Below are 23,354 nucleotides of genomic sequence, written 5' to 3' on the forward strand. Positions count from 1 at the left end.
CTGGCACCACCTTAAAGGAAAACACCACCGCATTTCCATACTGAACTATGTTCTGCTCTGATGTTAGACGAGGTGATACATACCTCCCTCTCCTCTGTGCGTGCACTCAATGGCTCTTGCGCGCACTCCGCGCAGCGCTAATTTGCTAGCATGTAGCTTGTCCCAGTATATTCCTGAGGATCCAAAGGGGGGTGAAGTTAGAAGCGACCAAGCACTTCCATGTTGTCCCTATTTAAATACGGTTACGTGAGTAGTTACACGACCCAAGTTTGGTTACACAAAATGAAACATGCCAATTTTTCTAAGCGGATAACAAGGATAACTATATAGTATGGCGGAGTAACAACTGGAAGCACTTCGACGTCGGCGCAGTAATATCATCACTCAAAACATGACGGGACTATATACCTTCTGCTTGTTTTCACAACCCTGTAAGATGCACGTTATAACCATGATGTTTGATTGTTCGCAAACTATCTTACTACAACCTGATGCTTCCTCAACTGTGCACAAACTACTACAGGTAGTGCAGGCGACGGCGTGCAGGTCACGTAGGTTCTATTGACGGAAGTAAGAGGGGGAGCGGAGTGATGATATTACTGCGCCGACGTCGAAGTGCTTCCAGTTGTTATTCCGCCATACTATATAGTTATCCTTGTTATCCGCTTAGAAAAATTGGCATGTTTCATTTTGTGTAACCAAACTTGGGTCGTGTAACTACTCACGTAACCGTATTTAAATAGGGACAACATGGAAGTGCTTGGTCGCTTCTAACTTCACCCCCCTTTCGATCCTCAGGAATATACTGGGACAAGCTACATGCTAGCAAATTAGCACTGCGCGGAGTGCGCGCAAGAGCCATTGAGTGCACGCACAGAGGAGAGGGAGGTATGTATCACCTTGTCTAAGATCAGAGCAGAACATAGTTCAGTATGGAAATGCGGTGGTGTTTTCCTTTAAGGACTCTAAAAAGCCCCCCAACAGACTCAATAACCCCTTCCAGAACACTGGAACCCCGCTTTAGCCTTGAAGTGCCTAGAACCACGAATCCCTGATCTTGAAAGCTGTACCATCTGAAACCACCTCCTCCAAAAGAGACACCCATGGATCTCTAAAACCAAACCTGCACCAAGAAGCCCATTAATCCTTGTCATGTAACAGTACTCAGATACTTTACTGAAGTAAAAGTAGCAATACTACACACTATACTAGAATTTGTACTGATACATTCATGTGTTTGTTAGTTTGTTATGTGGGTTTTGTGCACATAGAGCTCATTTTGAATTCTTTAAATATGGTTTAATCTACAACTCTTCAGGACCTTTATACGTTGAATCTGCAGTAACTCAGATACATGAAAAAGTAAAAAGTACATGTCCCTCCGAAATGTAGTAGAAATACAAAGTATTAACTTTTGGGAATACAAGATCAGCAGGAATAAGTAGCAAAACAAAACGTTTCCTCAGGAGTCCTGAGAGGAAAATAAACTGCCACCATGTGGCTGAAGCATCGAACAACATGTGCGGATGGATGAAATATCTCCAGAAAATCTACATCTTTATTTCACAGCATATATAATATACCTAATCTCTCCATAATTAGGTATATCATATCATATATACCTAATCTCCCTATAATTAGGTATATCATATCATATATAATATACCTAATCTCCATATAATTAGGTATATCACATCATATCATATATACCTTATCTCCATATAATTAGGTATATCATATCATATATACCTAATCTCCCTAAGGTATATCAGATCATATGATATACCTCATCTTCCTATAATTAAGTATATCATATATAAAATATACCTAATCTCCCTATAATTAGGTACATCATATCATAGTATACCTAATCTCCCTCTAATTAGGTATATCATATCATATATAATATACCTAATCTCTCCATAATTAGGTATATCATATCATATATACCTAATCTCCCTATAATTAGGTATATCACATCATATCATATATACCTAATCTCTCTATAACAGACATCTCTCTGAAACAGACAGACACCAGAGTCACTTCACGTTTGTTTTAATTAAAAAAAAACTAAAAGATGATTCAAACTAAATACATTTAACAGCAGAAACACCAAAAACATTGATTCAGGATTTAGTTGGAGGAAAATAAACATTTACCCTAAATGATGAAAGTAAACGTGAGTGTGTATGGTGTTGTTGAAACAGGAAGTATTTACAGGTGTGTGTGCGCGGCGTCTCTGAGCAGGAAACAGTTGAAACCCTGGAAAACATCTGGACAGCCATCGTCCTGCAGAAGTTACCGTTGTGATGCGTGAACACACTTTGATTGGATATCGTCAGAGTCACATGGTCCAGGACAGGTTAGCCTAGCTTAGCACAAAGACTGGAAGCAGGGGGAAAGTATTAGCCCCCTTGCAGCCCGTTGCATATCTTTTATTGATCAGGAACCTAAAGGGGGGCATCGTGGTCTCGTTGGCACTCAGAGACTGCCCTCAGACACCGGACTGCTCCTTTAAAGCGTGAAGGAAGGCTGCTCACTGATTGGCCGACGTCTCACAGAGGTTTGGGCAGGCTGGACACCTCTGCCACACACTCGTCGTAGGCGTCCTGGTAGTCCTCGTGGGCTTTGATCAGGATCACACATGTCGGCCTCTTGGAGCCCGCAGACGAACCCAGATCCTGAAACCAGAATGAAAGATCAGACTCCTCACATGACAAACAGACATCTGGAATCTGCTCAGAGATCATCTTATTAACATCATCATCATGCTGCTCCGGCAGTGGACTCACCCCTTTGGAGGGGATGTAGGCGTATGGCAGGTTCCGGTCCTCACACATGACGGGCAGGTGACAGTAGACGTCGATGGGCAGCGTGTCGCCGGCCAACACCACAATGCTGCAGAGAGACGCTCGTTACCAAACCAGACTCACTCAGACTGCTGCTACATGTGGTCGTCATGACGTCATTTCCTCTACACAGCCACTGCTGTTGTTGTTGTTGTTGTTGTTATTATTATTATTATTATTATAACAGTTCACTAAAACAGTGACGATTCAAACAGCTGATTCCCCCAACTCTGACATTTTTAGTATATAAATAAATAAATATAAATAAACATGCATACAAAACATAAATAAGTAAACATACATATAAATAAATATATAGAGAAGGGCCACGAGGAGATAAAACATGGCCGACTCACCCTTTCTCCCCTTTGTTGATGAACTTCTGGACTTCTTTCACTCCTCTGCGGATGTTCTTCACTTTGGCAGCTGGAAGGAGAGAAAACACCCGGATGTTGAAGCATCAACGCCGACAAAACAGCACGAGACCTGATCTGAGATCAGAGCTAAAAACCTCAAAAATCAAAGAGTCTCATTTCACGATTGACGCAAAATAACACGTGGGTATTATGTTATTAAAACTAAATACGAAAGTTGAACAGTTTTAACCACCAGAACACTAATTGTTATTAATATTAATTTAACGTTAAATCTTTCGCTCTGCTGCGAGCGCGAGCCTCATCACCAGGCGGACCTGTTATCCCTTGTTCCACCTAGAAAACGCCAAACTCGTCGCTTGACGCGCACGTGGGTTTAACCAGTTCGATGCCGAATTAATGAGCAGAACGCAACGATTCGTATAATGTGTCGTCTAATCAGCTGACACGTCGGTGACTCCGCTGACACGCAAGATCATTTTAAAACCCGCAGATTCGCGGCGGAGTTCGGCGCCAGAGCGGCTCTTGTTACCCTTCTTGACGCATTTGTAGAGCTTCTTGCTGAGCTTCTTGGACGCCAGCGGCTGAGCGATGGCGTTCACGTTGGCGACCAGCTCCTGGTACGACTTCTCGTTCCCTTCGGCCACCGTGGCTTCCTCTACGTCCGCAGACACCTTCTCCTTTTTCGTCTTCGTCATGACTGATCGAACTTAGTGATCGATTCTCTCAGTAGATTTCTGATCTCTGCTCGGTAAGTTTCTAACACGCAGCCACACGTGTTGGAGCTTCTTCTTCTTCTTCTTCTTCTGCGGTTTGTCTGAGCAGAAACGAGTCACAGCGCCCCCAGTGGACCGGATATGGCAGCAACCCGGCCTTTCAAATAAAAAAAAAACAGGCTACACTTTACTGCTGCTTTTCTTCATCTGATATTTAATTGTTTCTAAAATTTTACATTTAAATTTAAATTTTTTAATTCCTGATAAACACGATGTGTGTGTATATATTTATGTATTTTTTTCCGTTGGCTGTAATTTCTGACTGAATTAAAGGAGTCTGATAATCTGGAAAACTACATTTTAAGGATTGTTTTTTCTCCGAAATCCATCCATCCATTTTCTACCGCTAATCCTGTATTTAGGGTCACGGGGGGGCTGGAGCCGATCCCAGCTGTCATTGGGCGAAGGCAGGGTACACCCTGGACAGGACGCCAGTCTATCACAGGGCCGACATGTAGAGACAAACAACCATTCACACTCACATTCACACCTACGGGACATTTAGAGTCATCAATTAACCTATCCCCATGCATGTCTTTGGACTGTGGGAGGAAGCCGGAGAACCCGGAGAGAACCCACGCTTACACGGGGAGAACATGCAAACTCCACACAGAAGGAACCCGGGCCGACCCGGGAATCGAACCCAGGACCCTCTTGCTGTGAGGCGAGAGTGCTACCCACTACACCACCGTGCAGCCCTTTTTCTCAGAAATACGCAATCAATTATTTTGTATAAGAAACGAAAACAAATTCAATCAGTTTTCATTTAAAAATTGATTATTGACCTTAAGTAAGTAAGTAAGGATGAACAATAAAAGAAAGTGAAGGAACATTTAAACAGCTGCGGTTCAACCGGAAGATCACACATCTTGTCGAAAGCTCCAGAACAGCCAGGTTGTGATTGTATCATGGCATTAAATCTGATTTATCATGTATTCACCATTCTTTCTTCCTAGTTAATTGAATCTTCTGTTTCTTTGTTCAAATAAAGTTCTGAGTGAGTGCGTTGATTTAAATATATATTTTATTAGAAGTATCTGGACACATGAAGTACTTCAGTTGTCAGAAAAGTAACAGTAGTACACTGAAATACACAAAGTATAAAACACCATGTTTGATAAAGACTGAGGAGAAAACAAACTAAACTTATAGTTTATTAATACAAGTGAACAACAGGCTCACTTGTGTCAGTTGTAACCTATGAGTGTGCAGGTCCGAGATGATGTCATCAGCGACGGATGATGTCACCCAGCGTAGCGGGAAGTTCCCGGTCCTTCATCTCTCTGGACATCTGACACCAGACGCAGGGCAGACAGAAGCAGGAGTACACACAGTCTCTGCACAGGGTTCCCTGAACGCACCACAGAAGGACCAGGACTCAGTACAGCAGAGTACTGCAGTACAAGTACAACATTACATGTAAAAGTACAACCATACTCCTCAAAGCCCAATCTACAATTCAAGTTTCAGTACAACAGCATTATATACTTAATGTACTTCAACTACACTAGTCCTTGTACCTGAGGGGTCAACATGAAGGAGGAGGAAGAGGAGGAGGAAGAGAGGAGGAGGAGGAGGAGAAGGAGGAGAAGGAGGAGGCGGAGGAGGAGGAGGAGAGTAGGGGAGGAGGAAGAAGAGGAGGAGGAGGAGGAAGAGAGGAGGAGGAAGAGAGGAGGAGGAGGAGAAGGAGGAGGAGGAGGAGAAGGAGGAGGCGGAGGAGGAGGAGGAGAGTAGGGGAGGAGGAGGAGGAGGAAGAGGGGGAGGAGGAGGAGGAAGCTGTATTGTCCTCACTCTGATGCCGTAGTTTTGGCGGACGGAGACTCTCAAGGACATTGTGATGGGACGCACGCAGAGACCGCAGACGTCCAGCAGGGGGAGACAGAGACACTGACCCAGCTGTTTACTGGTTCTACAGGCGAAACAGGGACAGCACCAGAACGCCAAGCAGCCTTCAACAGAGCAAACACACCACTATTAACACACACCAGTAAAAATACACACCACTATAACACACACCAGTAATAATACACACCACTATTAACACACACCAGTAATAATACACACCACGATTAACACACACCAGTAATAATACACACCACTATTAACACACACCAGTAATAATACACACCACTATTAACACATTCCAGTAATAATACACACCACGATTAACACACCAGTAATAATACACACCACGATTAACACACACCAGTAATAATAAACACCAATATAACACACACCAGTAATAATACACACCACTATTAACACACACCAGTAATAATACACACCACTATTAACACACACCAGTAATAACACACAACAGTAATAATACACACCAGTAATGATACACACCAGTAATAATACACACCAGTAATGATACACACCAGTAATAATACACACCAGTAATGATACACACCAGTAATAATACACACTAGTAATAATACACACTAGTAATAATACACAACAGTAATAATACACACCAGTAATGATACACACCAGTAATGATACACACCAGTAATGATACACACCAGTAATAATACACACCAGTAATAATACACACCATTAATAACACACACCAGTAATAACACACACCGGAAATAACACTCACCACTATTAACACACACACGTTAATATAACTAGGACAACCAGCCAGACTAGTCTCCAGAGCTGCGTCCTCTCTTCCTGGTGAGCTGTGACATCACTTTACAGCCCCACTGACTCGTGTCGTCACCATGACAACCAACTAACAACCACCTCCACCACATTCTTTTGGACTCGTCACGTGACCAGTGAGACCAGATAAACGTCCTTTCTACTCGGGTTGTTTTTACGGTGACACGTTCAGAGAGGGTTCTAGGTAGAATGTTCTCCAAAGGGAACGGACCCGAGTAGAGACTATTTGAAGGATTCAGCAGGACCAATCCGCCCCTCTTCTAGCCCCGTTGGTGTCTCGGTGTTACCGTACAGTCGTTCTTGGCCTGGCAGCAGTCACAGATCCCAGAAGTCCACTGGTCGGAGGAACCGAGCGGCGCCCGAGGCTGCGTCCACACCGGCAGACTCATCGCCAGGAGCCACCTAGGATCTACACGGCGAGAGATCCGTGAGGGCGAAAACACCACAGAGGAAGAGAGGACCAGCTCCTGATCTTACCTGTGTGTCTGACTGAGAGCTGCTCTGATTGGAAGAGCACGTCTCTAAGTGGGACTCAGGAGAACAAGACGGACCAGTGAGACAGGAAGTAACGTGTCCTCACCTGTGAACTAAATAGGAGTGACTTAACACTGAAGAACAAGTCAAGACTGTTGATTCAATCTAATATATACAGTAGAAACTGTTTTATTCAACTAACAACACAAGTTACATCATCAGAAAACAAGTCTCGCCCATCACACACACTACAGTCCCCATGAGCCTTTGAGAGAGCTGTGACATGAGTTCTAGAATGTTCGGAGGGATTCCAGGACATGAATGTAGGGAAACCAAAGGGTTGAGACGCGTCATGTGATTGGCCTTAACACAGAACCCTGGTGGTGACTAAACATCCAGGGAATTGTAGTCCTGCATGTGATGGACTACAAGATAAAGACACAGTGGGTGATGTTCAGGATGCTCAGGTACTTCTTCACCTCCTCTCTGCCCACCCTCGGGTTCCAGCCCACCTTTGGGAATGACTGGTCGATTATAGAGGCAGACGTAGACATGCTGTTTGATGACGTTTACACAGCCTTTCTGATCTAGTTCCTGTATATTTGCATCTAGCGATAGGAACCCTGGGAGTTGTAGTTGTTCATGTTTTAACTGACAATCACTGTCTGATAAAAAGAACGAGACCACCGTTAAAACTCAACGAATGTGATGACATCACAGGCTTGACGCGACCAGTCGTATATCCACAAGGCTTCTTACAGCAATGCCCTCTTGTACTCGTAGTCCATAGTTTGAGCCTCATGAATGTTTTCACTTCCTTTGTCACCCTGGTGGAGGTCTGAAGGACCGTGAACGCCTCCCTAGTTCATGTTCTTGGTCCAGATTTTGTCGACTTCGTGTCTCTCGGGTCAGCAGGTCAGTGGGCGGAGCTTCAGAGGTCAGTGGGCAGAGCTTCAGGGCTCAGGGGCAGTACTCATACTCGCCTCCTTCCCCACTGTCATCTATCTGGTAGATGTTTTCCACCGCTGGGCCTTGAGTCTGGAGATGCAGGGGTGACAGAGGAGACCTATATTGGACCCGAGTGTGGACCTCCTGCTGCTGAGAACTGAAAGACACAATGAAGACATGTTTATTATTATAATATTCAGAGACATTTATTAATGTTTATTATTAGAAAATATTCAGGTCAATTGAAATAGCAGGATTCAGCCAGTAGAGGGAAGTCACTGTGTATAGTAGAGTACAGATACTGGACCTGGATCCACCAACAAGACTCTAAACGCAGATACACCGGCTTTCCCAAGTCTAAAGTGTTTTTTGGGGTTTAGTTACTCTAGTTTACTGAAAGGTTCTAGAGACAGGTCCCAGCCTGAACGTGTCTGAGTGAAAGGACCAGACCAGCGTTGCTACACGTCATCGTCAATCAACATCCGCCACAACACCGTTTCTACATGGAGGTTAAAACAGGAGGTGTAGCTACTGAAGTAACTCTGATACACTGATGGAAACCTCTGCTGATGGAGAGGAGTCAGAACTAGACTGGGATGGTCTGCAGGGAGGGGGGTTTCCTGTTCTGACTCTGGTCCTGCCTGTTGGATCTGACGTGTGGTTTGTGGTTCTGGGTTTCAGTCTGATGCTCGGGGGGACGAGGTGGCGTCAGAGAATCCCAACCGTGTGGTGAAACTGCAGACTCACGAAGGCTCTGCTGAGTCCTGATGTGTTTTAACCACAACCTTTAATACATGACATGCTTGGCATGATGAACTTACATTTTGCTGAGTCGTCGTCTTCTGTACGCTGCAGAGACACAAAGACGTCAGAGGTGACTGATTCAGATCAACACGGATGATGTGAAGAACTCAACTAAAACAGGAAGGGCCAGGACCAGGGCCAGGACCAGGGCCGGGGCCAGGGCCAGGACCAGGGCCAGGGCCAGGGCCAGGACCAGGGCCAGGGCCAGGACCAAGGCCAGGGCCAGGACCAGGGCCAGGGCCGGGGCCAGGACCGGGGCCAGGAACAGGATGCCTGCTTCCTGTCTTAAGGTGACTTACCAATGAGGATGGCTGCTGTGACCGAAGCTGCCAACGCCAACAGAACACACAGCAGGACCAGCAGGACACTGCTGCTGTCCTGTAACACACACACACACACACACACACACATTTAATCTTCTAATAGACCCTTGAATAAGTCCCACCCCTTCAACACAGATGGTCCAATCATAGTGTACCAGGGTCCAGCTCTGACCAGCATCGACCGTAAGCGGTTCAAGCTAACTTTCCCTTCTCCATATTCAGTATCATATTATCGTAGTATCATATTCGGCTGTAATGAAAGTGAAAGTGAGTTTCCAACATTGATACATTTTTCTTCAAATTGTCTACTAAATGCTGATGTCATAATGTTGTTTTTTTTTATTAAAGCACGTGACGTTTCGGCCCAGAATGCCTGAGTGTGGGTGTGAACTAAAGCACCTTGCCACGATTATTGAGGTGTTGACAGCAAGTTGTGCTCTCACCTCGGCCGTGACGCTACTGCTGGAGGAGGAAGTCTGGAGGCTCTCGGCCGAGGTCACCTGACCTGCAGTACGAGGAAATGAAAGGAGATGTTTTTAGTGCAGCTGTGTCAGCAGCGTGATGTCATGACAAGGGTCCAGAAACAGAAACAACAGAAACACACTGGTCTGAAGAGGAAGACCGCATGAGGAACGAAGATCACACTGTGAGAGTCGTTCATCAGGGTTGAACAATGTCCTGAAAGACCAATGTGATCCATCATGTGATCTGAGACTCTTTCCACTTTATACCGCAAGTAAAGTACAGGTACAAGTACAGCTTCCCTCCAGAGAAATACTGTTTGACCATAATATACAGTATATATATAATAAATCACAGACCCAGGATCAGCAGCAGCAACAAACCTGGGGAGTATTTTCATTATACTGATCTTAGTGGTCACATGACCAGAACTAAGGAAATTGGTGGTCGTTGTTAGTAGTCATGGTGATGACACCCGTCAGTTTACCTGTACTCTGGATAGTTAGCTAGGAAGCTAGTTAGCTATAGTTAGCTAAGTATGCAGTTAGCTAGCTGGCTAGTTATCTAGTTAGGTAGGCATCTAGTTATCACATCAGGTAGGTATCTACTTATCTAGGTATCTATTATCTAGGTAGGTATATAGGTATCTAGTTAGGTAGGTATCTGGGTATCTAGTCAGGTGGGTATCTAGTTATCTGTTAGGTAAATATATGTATCTAGTTATCTAGGTATTTAGTTAGGTAGGTAGCTAGGTATCTAGTAAGGTAGGTATCTAGCTATCTATGTCTCTAGTTATCTAGGTATCACGTTTGGTAGGTATCTAGGTATCTAGTTAGGTCGGTATCTAGTTATCTAGTTATCTGGTAAGGTAGGTATCTAGATATCTAGATATCTAGTTGGGTAGGTATCTAGGTATCTAATTATCTAGGTATCTAGTTAGGTAGGCATATACTTATCTAGTAAGGTAGGTATCTAGGTATCTAATTATCTAGTTATCTAGGCATTTAGTAAGGTAGGTATCTAGGTATCTAATTATCTATGTATCTAGTTATCTAGGCATCTAGTAAGGTAGGTATCTAGATATCTAGATATTTAGTTAGGTAGGTATCTAGGTATCTGGTTATCTGTGTATCTAGTAAGGTGGGCATCTAGTTGGGTAGGTATCTAGGTATCTAGTTATCTAGGTATTTTAGGTAGGTATCTAGGTATCTCGTTATCTATGTATCTAGGTATCTAGTTATCTAGTTAGGTAGGTATCTAGACATCTGGGTATCTAGTTAGGTAGGTATATAAGTGGGTATCTACTTATCTAGGTATGTAGTTAGGTAGGTACCTAGGTATGTAGTTAGGTAGGTATCTAGGTAGGTATATAGATATCTACTTTTCTCTGTATCTAGTTAAGTAGGTATCTAGTGAGGTGAGTATCTATGTAATTAGTTATCTAGGTATCTAGCTATCTAGGTATCTAGTTAGGTAGGTGTCTAGGTATCTAGCTAACTAGTTAGGTAGGTAAGTTATCTAGTTAGGTAGGCATTTAGTCATCTGGGTAGTTAGTTAGGTATACAAGTGGGTATCTACTTATCTAGGTATCTAGTTATCTAGGTATGTAGTTAGGTAGGTATCTGGGTATGTAGTTAGGCAGATGGCTAGGTAGGTATATAGATATCTAGGTAGGTATATAGATATCTAGTTATCTAGGTATCTAGTTAGGTATCTAGATAAGTAGGTATCTAGGTATCTAGTTAGGTGGGTATCTATTTATCTAATTATCTAGGTATCTAGTTTGGTAGGTTTCTATGTATCTAGTTATCGAGATATCAAGTTAGGTAGGTAGTTAATAAGGTATCTAATTCGCTAGATAGGAAGCTAGTCAAAACACATTGTGCTGATAGATTCAGTCATTTAGAGTCTCTGGTGATGATGATGATGATTATGATAAAGAGCACTGGTCCAGTTACCGTGGTGACAGTTTGTGTCGTACCTGTAGTGGAAACGTCCTCCGTCGTCTCTGAAGACGTCATTGTGTTTGGTGTTGGTGATGAGGTTGTCTGTGGAGCTGAAACACAAACATCATCAGTACACGACCAAGACCAAGACCCGCTGAGGACACTAGAGGACACAAGAGGAGACTAGAGGACACTAGAGAAGACTAGAGGATGCTAGAGGACACTAAAGGAGACAAGAAGACCAGCAGGACCCTGCTCACCTGTCTCCACCAGCAGGTCAAAGTGGTGCTTGTCATCGTTGAACCATCCTGGGATCTGCACCCTGCAGCCGTACCGTCCAGCATCCGTCTCAGAGACATTGTGTATCGTCATGGAAACGTCTCCATCCTCCAGCCGTCCCAGTAGCTGGTACTTGCTGGTCCGGTGTCCGTCCGTGGAGAGGAGCAGCTGGTCTCCGCAGCCCGACGCCGGCACGTCTCCTCGACACCAACACACCACCAGGGCCCCGTACCGTGTGATGTCATAGCTGCAGGACAGAGTGACGTGTCCACCCGGCCGACCAATCACGGATCTGCTGCCGTTGCTAGCTGTTATTATTATTATGTATTTATTATTATTATTATTATTATTATTACAGACGATGATGCTTTTATTGTTGTAAACACAAAGTACGTTTCTTTACTATTTATAAAATGCTTCATTCATAAAGAACTTTATTCATGAAGAACTTTATTTCTAAAGAACTTTATTCATGAAGAACTTTATTCATAAAGAACTTCATTCACAAAGAACTTTATTCACAAAGAACTTCATTTATAAAAACTTTATTTCTAAAGAACTTTATTCACAAATAACTTTATTTCTAAAGAACTTTATTCATGAAGAACTTTATTCATAAAGAACTTCATTCACAAAGAACTTTATTCACAAAGAACTTCATTTATAAAAACTTTATTCATAAAGTACTTTACAGTCGAAGAGGTTCACAGAGGATCAAGACAAAGGCAGGACCCAAGTCCAGATGATCAATAACAGCAGTCATTTTTAGTAATTACTAATTAATAGAAGCTCATGCCACCCCCCCGCCTACTGAGCTGTTAAAAAAGGTTGAATGTTCTATTAATGTGATAAAGTGACTTAAACTGACCTGAACTGAGGAGAACGAGGAGCAACACGATCTTCATGGTGGAAACACTGACAAACTGTCTCTCTCACACACACACACACACACACACACACACACACACACACACACACACACACACACACACACACACACACACACACTGTAAGAAATGACTGCGGCTCTGTTTAAGACCAGAAGAGGTTGGTGGAAATCTGACACAGGAAACAACAGAAGACCCTACTACAATTTGGCTATGTGCTAAAGGAGGAAACCTCCAGTCCTTAAACTGTCAGTCTTGTGCTGGCCACCAGGGGGGGGGGGGGGGGGACTCCTCTCTGGTTGTATAGAAGTCTATGAGAAAATGGTCCTTCTTCTCTCTTGATGTATTATCTCAGTAAATATTGTAAACATGAGTTTATGGTCTCAATCTCCAGTTTCAAGTCTTCTTCAATCCAGCATGATGTTCATTTAGTACATTATGGTCCATTTAGAGACCAACAGAGCAGAACGCAGGGGATGCTTTAGGGGGCGGGGCTTACATGCTGATTGACAGGTCGCTACCACGCTACCAATGCTAGTTAGCTACAAAGATAACTTTAACACTTAGCTGTAAAGTGGACCTGGAATTATGAAGCTAAGTTTGTTAGTAGGTTCACACCAGAATCCACATGGATCCAGATCCAGTGAGGTTGCTGCTCTGCTGCTTGTGTTCATCAGATCCACACATCGCTCCTCCACAGTCGGAATATGGTGACTTTCTTCACTGGTGGCAAGAATGCAAGATGCTGAAAAACCGCAGCCCCTAAACCAACAGGGACGTAACCATGACACCGTCCACTTCTTACAGACGGTCTGTGGTTTGTAAACAGTATGAGGGCGCTGCCTAACAACAAACGTAAATATAAGCCAAATAACTGCTTTTAATATGATTCATTAAAAAACAATAAATCAAGATAAATTACATGCTCTGTCATTAATATTTTGTCCTAAAATCTGAATTCGATTTTGTTTTTACATCTATGAAGAATATTTCCCTGGTAGGAAGAAACTTGGTGTCCGCGTCTTAGTGGTATGACCCAATGACATCACAGCTTGACCGCAGCTCATAACATGTGGTCAGTGCATGACTTCCTGTAAGCAGCGCTACATGTCAGCTGCTTCCTGTCTCCTTCTCTGGGTTTCACTTCATCAAAAAGCTGAGCTCCACACTGCAAGAAGTATCTGCAGGCCGGACTCCTATTGGCTGTAGATTCATAACCAGCATGCTCACATTCATGTGTCCATGAGTCTCAGGGCGAGATTTACTAACACATTTGCGCCCACTTGAGGCGCAATCCATTTGCAACTAGGGCATAAAACATGGAACGGTATTTACAAACAGGGCACACTTGGGTAAAAGCGCAGATTGCGTGCCACATGAGGGGAAAGAGGCAAGTAGCGCTTTCAATATGTGCTCGTGGGAGGGTCATAGGGTGGGAGTTCTGCGCAAAAAGATGGGAGGATATGCGTAAAGTGCGCATTATTATATATTCCAGGTCTAAACCAGGAAGCACCACATAAATCATACTTTATCAATCATTATTTCGTCGCATTTCGCAGTTTTGCACATTCATTCATTTCTGGTGGACCTGAACCGGCTATCCTCGCCTGTGCCCTGTTGTACGATACCGTTTCCTTGATTCGTTATGTGCTTTTTAGCGCTTTCTTTTTTGTTGTTTCAAGATCCGTGTTAGATACATGCGGGCCCATTCATTGCTTTTAAAGGTGTGCTAATTACGCTTGAGGGCGAAGTATTCGCTGTTTGCCTGGTGCAGTCAGGTTTGATAAATACAACGCAAAATGAGGAAGCACTGCATGTGCTGTTTGCGATCTCACAATAACAAACACAGCGCAAACTGCGCCAGTCTTAGTAAATCTACCCCTCAGTATCCATAGTAACGAGGGAAGTAATTACTACCACACAACCACACACACTCACACAACCACACACACAAACACACTCACACAACCGCACAACCACACACACAACCACACAACCACACAGACACACGTAAACCTCATCTTCACATTAGCATCGTGCTAACTGGCATCATGCCGAACAGCTTCAGGCTGTTAGCAGAGCACTCGTTACCATGGCAACGTCGTTAGCTTGGATAATAACGTGAGCTGGAGAGGATCAGACACGAAGGTCTGGTGAACGGACAGCTGAGAGAGAAGTTTCTATGGCAACAGAACTGAAGTGAAGAGCATTGCGATTAACTCCCGCTAGCTATCTCCCGTTATTGAAGAAGAAGAAGAAGAAATGGAGATGATGATGAAGAAGAACAGATGAAGAAGAAGAGGAGATGAAGGGTGAAATATTAGTTTACTGTAAATTCTGAAACTAAGCAGATAAAAAAATAGTCATTAGTCATGTTGATGAAGACGAGGAGGAAGAGGAGTTACTGCTCTGTTCTTGTCTCCACGGAGACTAGTGATGGATGTTTGAGGGTTCAGCAGGAATCTAAAGGTTTACAATCAGGACACACAGTTCTCCTGGTGGAGCACACCTCCTGGACGTAAGGCCTGGACCCGAGATCTGGACACGAGGCCTGGACCCGAGGCCTGGAATATCTGAATAAGTGGAATAGTTCCTACGAGTCTCAGGAATGTGGTCTTGTGGACTTGTGGTCCGTTTTTAGCCCGGCAGTTAATAATTCAGGGTCAGAGTGGAGGAGAGACGTCGGCTGACGGTTTAATGTTCATTCCACGGATCCTCCCGCATCAAACCGCCGCTGCTCCTTCTATGGAGACGCTGGGCGCTCTGCCGGAGGTCAGAGGTCACAGCAGGAAGTGAGCTCTCTGATGGACATACAGAACCCCCGCTAACACCTGTTCAGGTAGCTGCTCAACACCTCTGCTTCCTGTCTGGGAGTCACATCTAGCATAAAGACTGCTAATGGGGAGGAATTTAGATTAGCCGAGAATGAAGACTGAAAACAAGGGATAACAGCTAGCTTAGCATAAAGACTGGAATATTTTAGCTTAGCATAAAGACTGGAATAATTTATTTTAGCATAAAGAGTGTTGGCCAATAGAAACTCTGATATGATTGTGACACAACGCATCAATCTGCCAATCACACCTCACTCCCCACTGACATAATGTCAGAGAAAGACCAGAAGACTTCCTGTTTGGTGGCTTGCTGAAAGTAAGAAGTTACACACAAATACACAACCACACACAACCTCATAATCACACAACCACACACACACAAACACACAACCACACAACCACACGACACAAACACACACACACTCACATAACTACACACACTCACATAACTAAACACACACACACAACCACACACAACTACACAAACACACACTCACACAACCACAACTCACACACACACTTTTTGTTATTTATTATTCTTACAACTACAGCTGTTTTTAGGATTTCCCTCAAGGATGTGGTCTTACAGAGTCAACATAACGGCCTCAGAAGGTCTGAGAGAGTCCTCGAGGACTCGCTGGTTTGAAGTGAGACGCTGTCTATAAAAAGTGGACGTCGTCATGGTGACGTCCCCAGTCATTGTCTCATCAGAGATCTCATCAGCCTCTTCATCGTCATGACAACCTGGGGCCTGTACTACGAAGCAGGATTTGGGCTTAGCAAGGTAACTTCAGGGTTAACTCTGGGTTTTCCGTCCTACGACGCTGGTTCACTTCTTACCGGGGTAGATACCCGGGGTACCATGGTAACTTACGCTGCAGGGCTAACCTGCTCCGGAGCAGGTTATGTTCCTGATAATCGATCAACGTGTAGAAAAACACCGCCTACTGACCAATCAGCTCTCTTGGTGCAAGTATAAATAAAAATGTAAAAATGTAAAAGAAGCTTGGTGGATCGGATCTCTTAGGAGAACTGGAGTGTTCAGAGACCGGCAAAATGCATTTTTTCTTTCCCTGGCGATTTTTTAGCTGTAGGCTATCTCTTTTATAAGAGAGATAGCCTACAGCTTCTCATCGGAGGGAATGACTTATCTGTGTCAGCATACAGCCTCCTTACCACTTTGAATTCCATCCATCCATCCATTTTCTACCGCTTATCCTGTATTCAGGGTCGCGGGGGGGCTGGAGCCGATCCCAGCTGTCATTGGGCGAAGTCAGGGTACACCCTGGACAGGACGCCAGTCTATCACAGGGCCGACATGTAGAGACAAACAACCATTCACGCTCACATTCACACCTACGGGCAATTTAGAGTCACCAATGAACCTATCCCCATCCTGCATGTCTTTGGACTGTGGGAGGAAGCCGGAGAACCCGGAGAGAACCCACGCTCACATGGGGAGAACATGCAAACTCCACACAGAAGGAACCCAAACCCGACCCAGGAATCAAACCCAGGACCCTCTTGCTGTGAGGCGACAGTGCTACCCACTACACCACCGTGCAGCCCACTTTGAATTATGTTTTTATATTTATATTATTTGCTCCCATGTCCGTTTTACACCGCCGGGATTGCAGCTGAAAGAATGAGGCTGATATCATGACATACACCACGCCATAAGAATACATCTAAGCAACACATTTATTTGTTTATTAGTTATCTTTCTGGGTTTTTATTGCGGGAGGACAGCGTGAGAGTTAAAGGGGAGAGAGAGAGGGACGACATGCTTTATAACTGCAGGGCGGATATGAACCCGGGACCGCTGTCTCGGTACATGGGGCGGTACTCTACCACTGAACTATCAGCACACTTTACACATGCATTTAATCAGTCAGATCTAGTAGTGTCCTTATGATGGGGCAGGCATATTATACAACTATTAATACTATTAATACGACTTACAAATAAACACAGTTGGCGAGTTTTTGCCAGCTGTCCTTCCTACATTTGGCAGATGAAACTGTTGCTTTTTGCCTGTATTATATTTCTGTAAGATTAGGGTTTGCTCCCCGTACATGAAATATGCCGCTCCGCTGCCCGTAGACTGATCCATGTTTGTGATGTTTGTCAAATGCTGCAAACGCCACCTCTTTTATGTGCATGCGCCCATAGCTCGACAGGGAAACCCTGGGTTGACTTACAGAGTTGATAACCAGCTTCGTGTGACCTGGATAACTGAAAGATACCCTGGGTATGTTGAACCTGCTTCATAGTACAGGCCTCTGAACTCTGTTCTGGACTTTGTTACCTGTAAACTCTCATCCTCATTCATGCATTTATATCTAAACTTTGCTGTACAATCATCAGACCCACCTGATGACCTGCTCTCTGATTGGCTGTCGCTCTCTCGGGTCACTCGCCTGGAGGGCAGCTCTGCGTGCGTCTGCCGAGTGTCTCCGTTTCTCCTCTAGTTGGCGCCGTTTTCCTGAAAGAACCGAAAGGAGACTTTAGATCAGGGGTCTCAGACTCGCGGCCGAACGATATTTTGCAGCCCCCTACCTGAAATCAAAGCTTGGTGTTAGTGCGACCTGCACGTTTTTTTCTTCACTTTATCTGCGTGAGTCGTTGCCCTGTACGTGCCCGTGTGTGTGGGCTACCATAGCTCAGGCTCGTGACAACAACACGAATTAGCAACGTTGGTCACTTGTATCGTAATTTCCGGACTATTGAGCACATACCCACTAACATTGGTCCCTTTTTTTTGTGGAATACTTGATGCAGCCCAGCCTCACCCAGACTCTACCTCCAGCGGCCCACAGGTAAGTTGAGTTTGAGATCCTTTCCTTTCTTCAGAGCCATGATGGCGCTCAATGTTTATTGGTTATATTTTGATGACTTCCTGTCAGTGTCTCATTGGCTCCTACAGAACACGTGAATCTTTGTGCAGGGCTACTTTCAGCAGTGGATTGATCCACATTTGGTGCTCTAGTGAGCGAATGTGGAACTGAATCACAACAAAGTCAGGTAGGTGTGTTTGTGTGTTAATTCCAATGAGTCAAAGTCAAAAGACCTCTGACCCCTGACCTCTGACCCGTCAGGTGTCTCACGTTGAACCTCTAGAAGTTGATAAAGGCATACGGAGGACCGAGAGACATGCTTCCTACATCCTACATGAAATAAATAAAGCAATGTATTTATTTTTTGCACCTCAGGGAGTCCTACTGGATAATCTGCTCTGGATGTAATGAAACTAGACAGACAGGTAGAGAGACAGACAGGCAGACAGATAGACAGACACTACCTACGGGTCTCTCTCCTCGTGAGAGAAACGTCTCTTTTTCCTTTTTTCTCTCTTCAGTTGAAACTTTCCCACATTTAACACTTGGACCATAAAAGGAGACAGAGACCCGGGAGGGAGCCGTGCCACAAGCAGCTCTTTAACCGGAGGAGGAGCTCCACCGGCCGGCGGGACGCTGTCTGACCGTCCGGAGTCTCCGAGTGGAGCCGACTGACCCTCCGGACTCTCCGAGCGCAGCCGAACCTCCAGCTACTGCTGCACGCGCCTCCCGCGCAAACCGAGGACCCAGCGCGAGCGCGTTTGACCTCCAGAATGCGTTGTCATGATGACTTTAAACCGCAGCTGAAGACAATCGCTAGTGAGTAGGTTTACCGGTAGGTTTACCATCAAGTTAACGTTGTTACCGTAAAGTTAACATTAAGTTACCGTTAGGTTAAGTTAACGTTACCACCGTTAGGTTCCCGTTCAGTTTAATGGTTACAACAAGGTGACGGCGTCATAGTGGTTTTAATATAAAAAGTGTAGACGGACCGCTTCACTATGAGTCTGTGGACTAACGGCTCCTCTGCGGACCTGTATGCCGGGACTGAGCCTCCGCTGCCGGCCTCGAACTCCTCCTCAAACCACTCTAACGCCCCGCTGGACCTGAGCCGGGCGGTGCCGGTGGGCATGGTGCTGGCCTCCTTCATCACGTTCGCCATCGTGGGGAACATCCTGGTCATCCTGTCGGTGGTCTGCAACCGGCACCTGCGGACCCCGACCAACTACTTCATCATCAACCTGGCCATCGCGGACCTGCTGCTGGGGACCACCGTGCTGCCGGTGTCCGCCACGCTGGAGGTCAGTTACGGGAGACCCGATCGATTATCAGATATATCAGGCGAAGAGAACTGTGTGTAATTAGTGTCACCGTCGATGTAGTCATGCCATGTATAGACTAATAGAGTAATAGATGAATTAGAACCACATATTGATGATGGGAATGATCGACAAAATATTTTAACCAGATCACTGTGGTCCATGTTATGTGTGTGTGTGTGTGTGTGTGGGGGTGGGGGGTGTTCTCCTGTCCCTGCAGGTCCTGGACCCGTGTCTCAGGTTCTCCTGTCCCTGCAGGTCCTGGACCAGTGTCTCAGGTTCTCCTGTCTGAGGTTCTCCTGTCCCTGCAGGTCCTGGACCAGTGTCTCAGGTTCTCCTGTCCCTGCAGATCCTGGACCAGTGTCTCAGGTTCTCCTGTCTCAGGTTCTCCTGTCCCTGCAGGTCCAGGACCAGTGTCTCAGGTTCTCCTATCCCTGCAGGTCCTGGACCGGTGTCTCAGGTTCTCCTATCCCTGCAGGTCCTGGACCGGTGTCTCAGGTTCTCCTGTCCCTGCAGGTCCTGGACCGGTGTCTCAGGTTCTCCTGTCCCTGCAGGTCCTGGACCGCTGGGTGTTTGGCCGGGTCTTCTGTGACGTGTGGGCGGCGGTGGATGTGCTGTGCTGCACAGCGTCTATCATGTCTCTGTGTGTGATCTCCATCGACCGTTACGTCGGCGTGCGCTGCCCGCTGCAGTACCCGACCATCGTCACGGTGACGCGGGCGCTGCTCGCCATGCTGGCCGTCTGGATCCTCGCCATCGTGATCTCCATCGGCCCGCTGCTGGGCTGGAAACAGCCGCCGTCACAGGTATGCATCCACCCAAAATGCACCACTGGATTTCTGGTTCCCACTAGAACACGTTCACATGCTCTCATTTATTTTCCCATCATGCTTTGCTGCAGCAGCTCTCCTCAGTCTCGCTTTCTGAAATGCTCTGCTTGACCTCCTGCCCCTCCCATCCAAAAAGCCCAGTCAGCTCTGATTGGTCATCCTCTGATGGCCAGGATCTGCTGACTGATCATTGAGGACTTGTTGTGCTGGTTTCCTGCAGGACGACACCGTGTGTGTGATCACCGAGGAACCGTTCTACGCCCTGTTCTCCTCGCTCGGTTCCTTCTACATCCCGCTGGCCGTCATCCTCGCCATGTACTGCCGCGTCTACGTCGTGGCCAAACGCACCACCAAGAACCTGGAGGCCGGCGTGATGAAGGAGCGCCTGCAGAACTCCGACGAGCTCACCCTCAGGATCCACTGCAGGAACCAGCAGATCCAGGAGCTGGGCTCCGGAGTTGGGGGCGGAGCCTTGGCCGGACGCAGCACGCTGACTGTCAAGCTGCTGAAGTTCTCCAGGGAGAAGAAGGCAGCAAAGACGCTTGGCGTGGTGGTGGGCATGTTCATCCTCTGTTGGCTTCCCTTCTTCCTGGCTCTGCCCATCGGTACGTTTCACTTTTTCTGAAGTAAGAATAATAACAACATAACATGTAACACCTTAACAACACACTCGTACAAACGTTGGTATATCCGTCGTCAGGACTGAAGCTGCTTCCTGTCCAGACACACATGAATGTCAGGCTGCACTAATAATATTACTGTTATACTATAACAGATTCCAGTTGCAGGATTGTTGATCATGTGATGAGGTGAAACCTGACAAATTATATTTGTTAAAGAAAGTTGATTTAATTCAAAGAGAGTGTTTTTCTTAGAAGTAGAAGCTTCGAGGAAACAAGTTCATGACCCGTAGCTAGAGAACCGAGGCTAAGCCCCACCCTTTCCTGTGTCCACCATGGGAAGAAAGTTTATTCTTCCCATGGTGGACACAGGAGGGGCGGGGCTTAGCCCTATGGGGTCATAATGAATTAATCCACTAGGCCCGTTCTAACACACTGTTAAAAGGTCTGAAGTATAACGGTTGTAGTCTGAGTTCAGGTTCTCGCTGCAGAGCTCAGAAACTTCCAGAACCAGAGCTTGTTGCTTAGAGGTCCCATTGAAGTTCTGTGTCGGACCCAGGAACGCTCACAGCGGTCTGAGGGTGTTATGTGAGACAGGAAGTGAGAGGCTTTATGGTCTGGGTTTCCACAAAACCTTCAGCCAGCTGATTGGTGTTTGTGTTGCTAAATACCCACACTCTAGTGGAGGTCCCTGAACGCAGCTCAGCTCCATCAGGTGCCATATACTGTACATGACTTGGTTCTTCTGAGTGTCTCAGTGATGCAGCATGGGCTTTGTGCTGAGCCATGATCTGGGCTTCGTGCCGAGTCATGATCTGAGTGAGTGATTTAAAGCTGCTCACGATTCAGGTTCAGCTTCAACTGCTGGTGAGGCTTCTAATAACAACAGATCCTGGATCAGGGAAAACAAATAACTTGTTCCTGTCTTACAAGGAGAACCGCCATACTTGGACATACCTGGGTTTTACAGTGATGCATCATGGGCAGGTGTCACATGTTTTCTCACATGGTGGAGGTCAAGTTCTTCATATATAGTCAGAGACAGCAGCCGGGGGGGAGGAAATCCTCCTCAGTACTCTGTTATCTGAAGAAAAGTAATAAACCTGATCCACCACAATCCTCCAACATGCTGGTCACCTGCCTCGTCCTCTGTAACCTGAAGGCAGAGGAGAGGACAGAGGAGACAAGTAGAGGACAGAGGAGACAAGTAGAGTGACAGTGAGGAGAGACACGTGGACTCACCTTTACAGATCCAGCCAATCACACTCAAGTGTTCTGGTAAACAGGTTGTTGATGGCAGTGGTCTTCTGGTGTTTTGTTGAAAGACCGCCCCCTGTTGGTGAAACACCTGACCAGTTTTAATATGAAATAAAACTGAACATTTTACATTTGTGTGTGTGTGTGTGTGTGTGTGTGTGTGTGTGTGTGTGTGTGTGTGTGTGCGTGCGTGTGCGTGTTCAGTATCATTCAACAGCAGCCTTCGTCCTCCTGAAACTTTCTTTAAAGTTATATTCTGGCTCGGATACTTCAACAGCTGCCTGAACCCCATCATCTACCCCTGTTACAGCCGGGAGTTCAAACAGGTACTACTACTACGACTACTAATACTACTACTACCATTACTACTTCTACAACTACCAACACTAATTCTACAACTACAAATACCACCATTACTACTTCCACAACTACAGCCACTAAAACTACGACTACCACCACTACTACTTCTACAACTACTACCACTAATACTACTACCATTATAGTATCACTACCACTACTACTGCTGCTTCTACCATCACCAGCCGTTTGATGGTTGTGTGTCCAGGCCTTCATCCGGATCCTCCGCTGCCGGTGGAAGAGGAAGCGTCGGGCCTGGCAGGTGCACTATAACTACCGCCGCCATCAGGGCTTCACCGCCGCGTCCTCCATCAGCCCCAGCCCGCGCTACGTCACCCCCAGACTCCGCCCCCCGCATAGGCCCTCGTCCTCGGACAGATACCTAATCCCCGGAAAGGAAGAGGACATCCTAGCCCGGCTCGCCACCGATGCTGGGTCGGCATCGGGGTCGACGTGTTGAACAGCAGCCAGTGCAGGAGGCCACGCACCCAGACCACCTTAATTA

General features: G+C 45.8%; 4 protein-coding genes across 4 annotated transcripts; 1 reads left to right on the forward strand and 3 right to left on the reverse strand.

Annotated features, from left to right (window-relative positions):
- Nucleotides 1-2,042: 2,042 nt before the first annotated feature.
- Nucleotides 2,043-4,031, reverse strand: nhp2 (NHP2 ribonucleoprotein homolog (yeast)). Its single transcript, XM_084028663.1, has 4 exons — nucleotides 3,759-4,031; nucleotides 3,209-3,278; nucleotides 2,796-2,901; nucleotides 2,043-2,684 (listed from the first exon to the last, which is right to left on the reverse strand). The coding sequence occupies exons 1-4, from the start codon at nucleotides 3,922-3,924 to the stop codon at nucleotides 2,559-2,561; spliced, it is 468 nt and encodes a 155-aa protein (XP_083884789.1). The 5' UTR covers nucleotides 3,925-4,031; the 3' UTR covers nucleotides 2,043-2,558.
- Nucleotides 4,032-5,008: 977 nt separating this feature from the next.
- Nucleotides 5,009-7,194, reverse strand: LOC311025670 (cornifelin homolog B-like). The gene is made up of 3 exons (XM_084028686.1): nucleotides 6,965-7,194; nucleotides 5,794-5,951; nucleotides 5,009-5,353 (listed from the first exon to the last, which is right to left on the reverse strand). Exons 1-3 carry the CDS (start codon nucleotides 7,059-7,061, stop codon nucleotides 5,231-5,233), a joined length of 378 nt encoding a protein of 125 aa, XP_083884812.1. The 5' UTR covers nucleotides 7,062-7,194; the 3' UTR covers nucleotides 5,009-5,230.
- Nucleotides 7,195-7,287: 93 nt separating this feature from the next.
- Nucleotides 7,288-13,060, reverse strand: LOC311025533 (uncharacterized protein). Its single transcript, XM_084028471.1, has 7 exons — nucleotides 12,777-13,060; nucleotides 11,890-12,216; nucleotides 11,665-11,739; nucleotides 9,665-9,726; nucleotides 9,198-9,276; nucleotides 8,916-8,943; nucleotides 7,288-8,251 (listed from the first exon to the last, which is right to left on the reverse strand). The coding sequence occupies exons 1-7, from the start codon at nucleotides 12,811-12,813 to the stop codon at nucleotides 8,107-8,109; spliced, it is 753 nt and encodes a 250-aa protein (XP_083884597.1). The 5' UTR covers nucleotides 12,814-13,060; the 3' UTR covers nucleotides 7,288-8,106.
- A 6,407-nt stretch (nucleotides 13,061-19,467) lies between these two features.
- Nucleotides 19,468-23,336, forward strand: LOC311025532 (alpha-1A adrenergic receptor-like; the record flags this gene model as incomplete). Its single annotated transcript, XM_084028470.1, has 5 exons — nucleotides 19,468-19,767; nucleotides 20,340-20,591; nucleotides 20,836-21,220; nucleotides 22,697-22,818; nucleotides 23,058-23,336. The coding sequence occupies 5 exons, from the start codon at nucleotides 19,468-19,470 to the stop codon at nucleotides 23,307-23,309; spliced, it is 1,311 nt and encodes a 436-aa protein (XP_083884596.1). The 3' UTR covers nucleotides 23,310-23,336.
- Between the last annotated feature and the right edge of the window lie 18 nt (nucleotides 23,337-23,354).

This window comes from Eutrigla gurnardus, assembly GCF_963514095.1.
Source record: "Eutrigla gurnardus genome assembly, chromosome: 15".
NCBI lineage: Eukaryota > Metazoa > Chordata > Actinopteri > Perciformes > Triglidae > Eutrigla > Eutrigla gurnardus.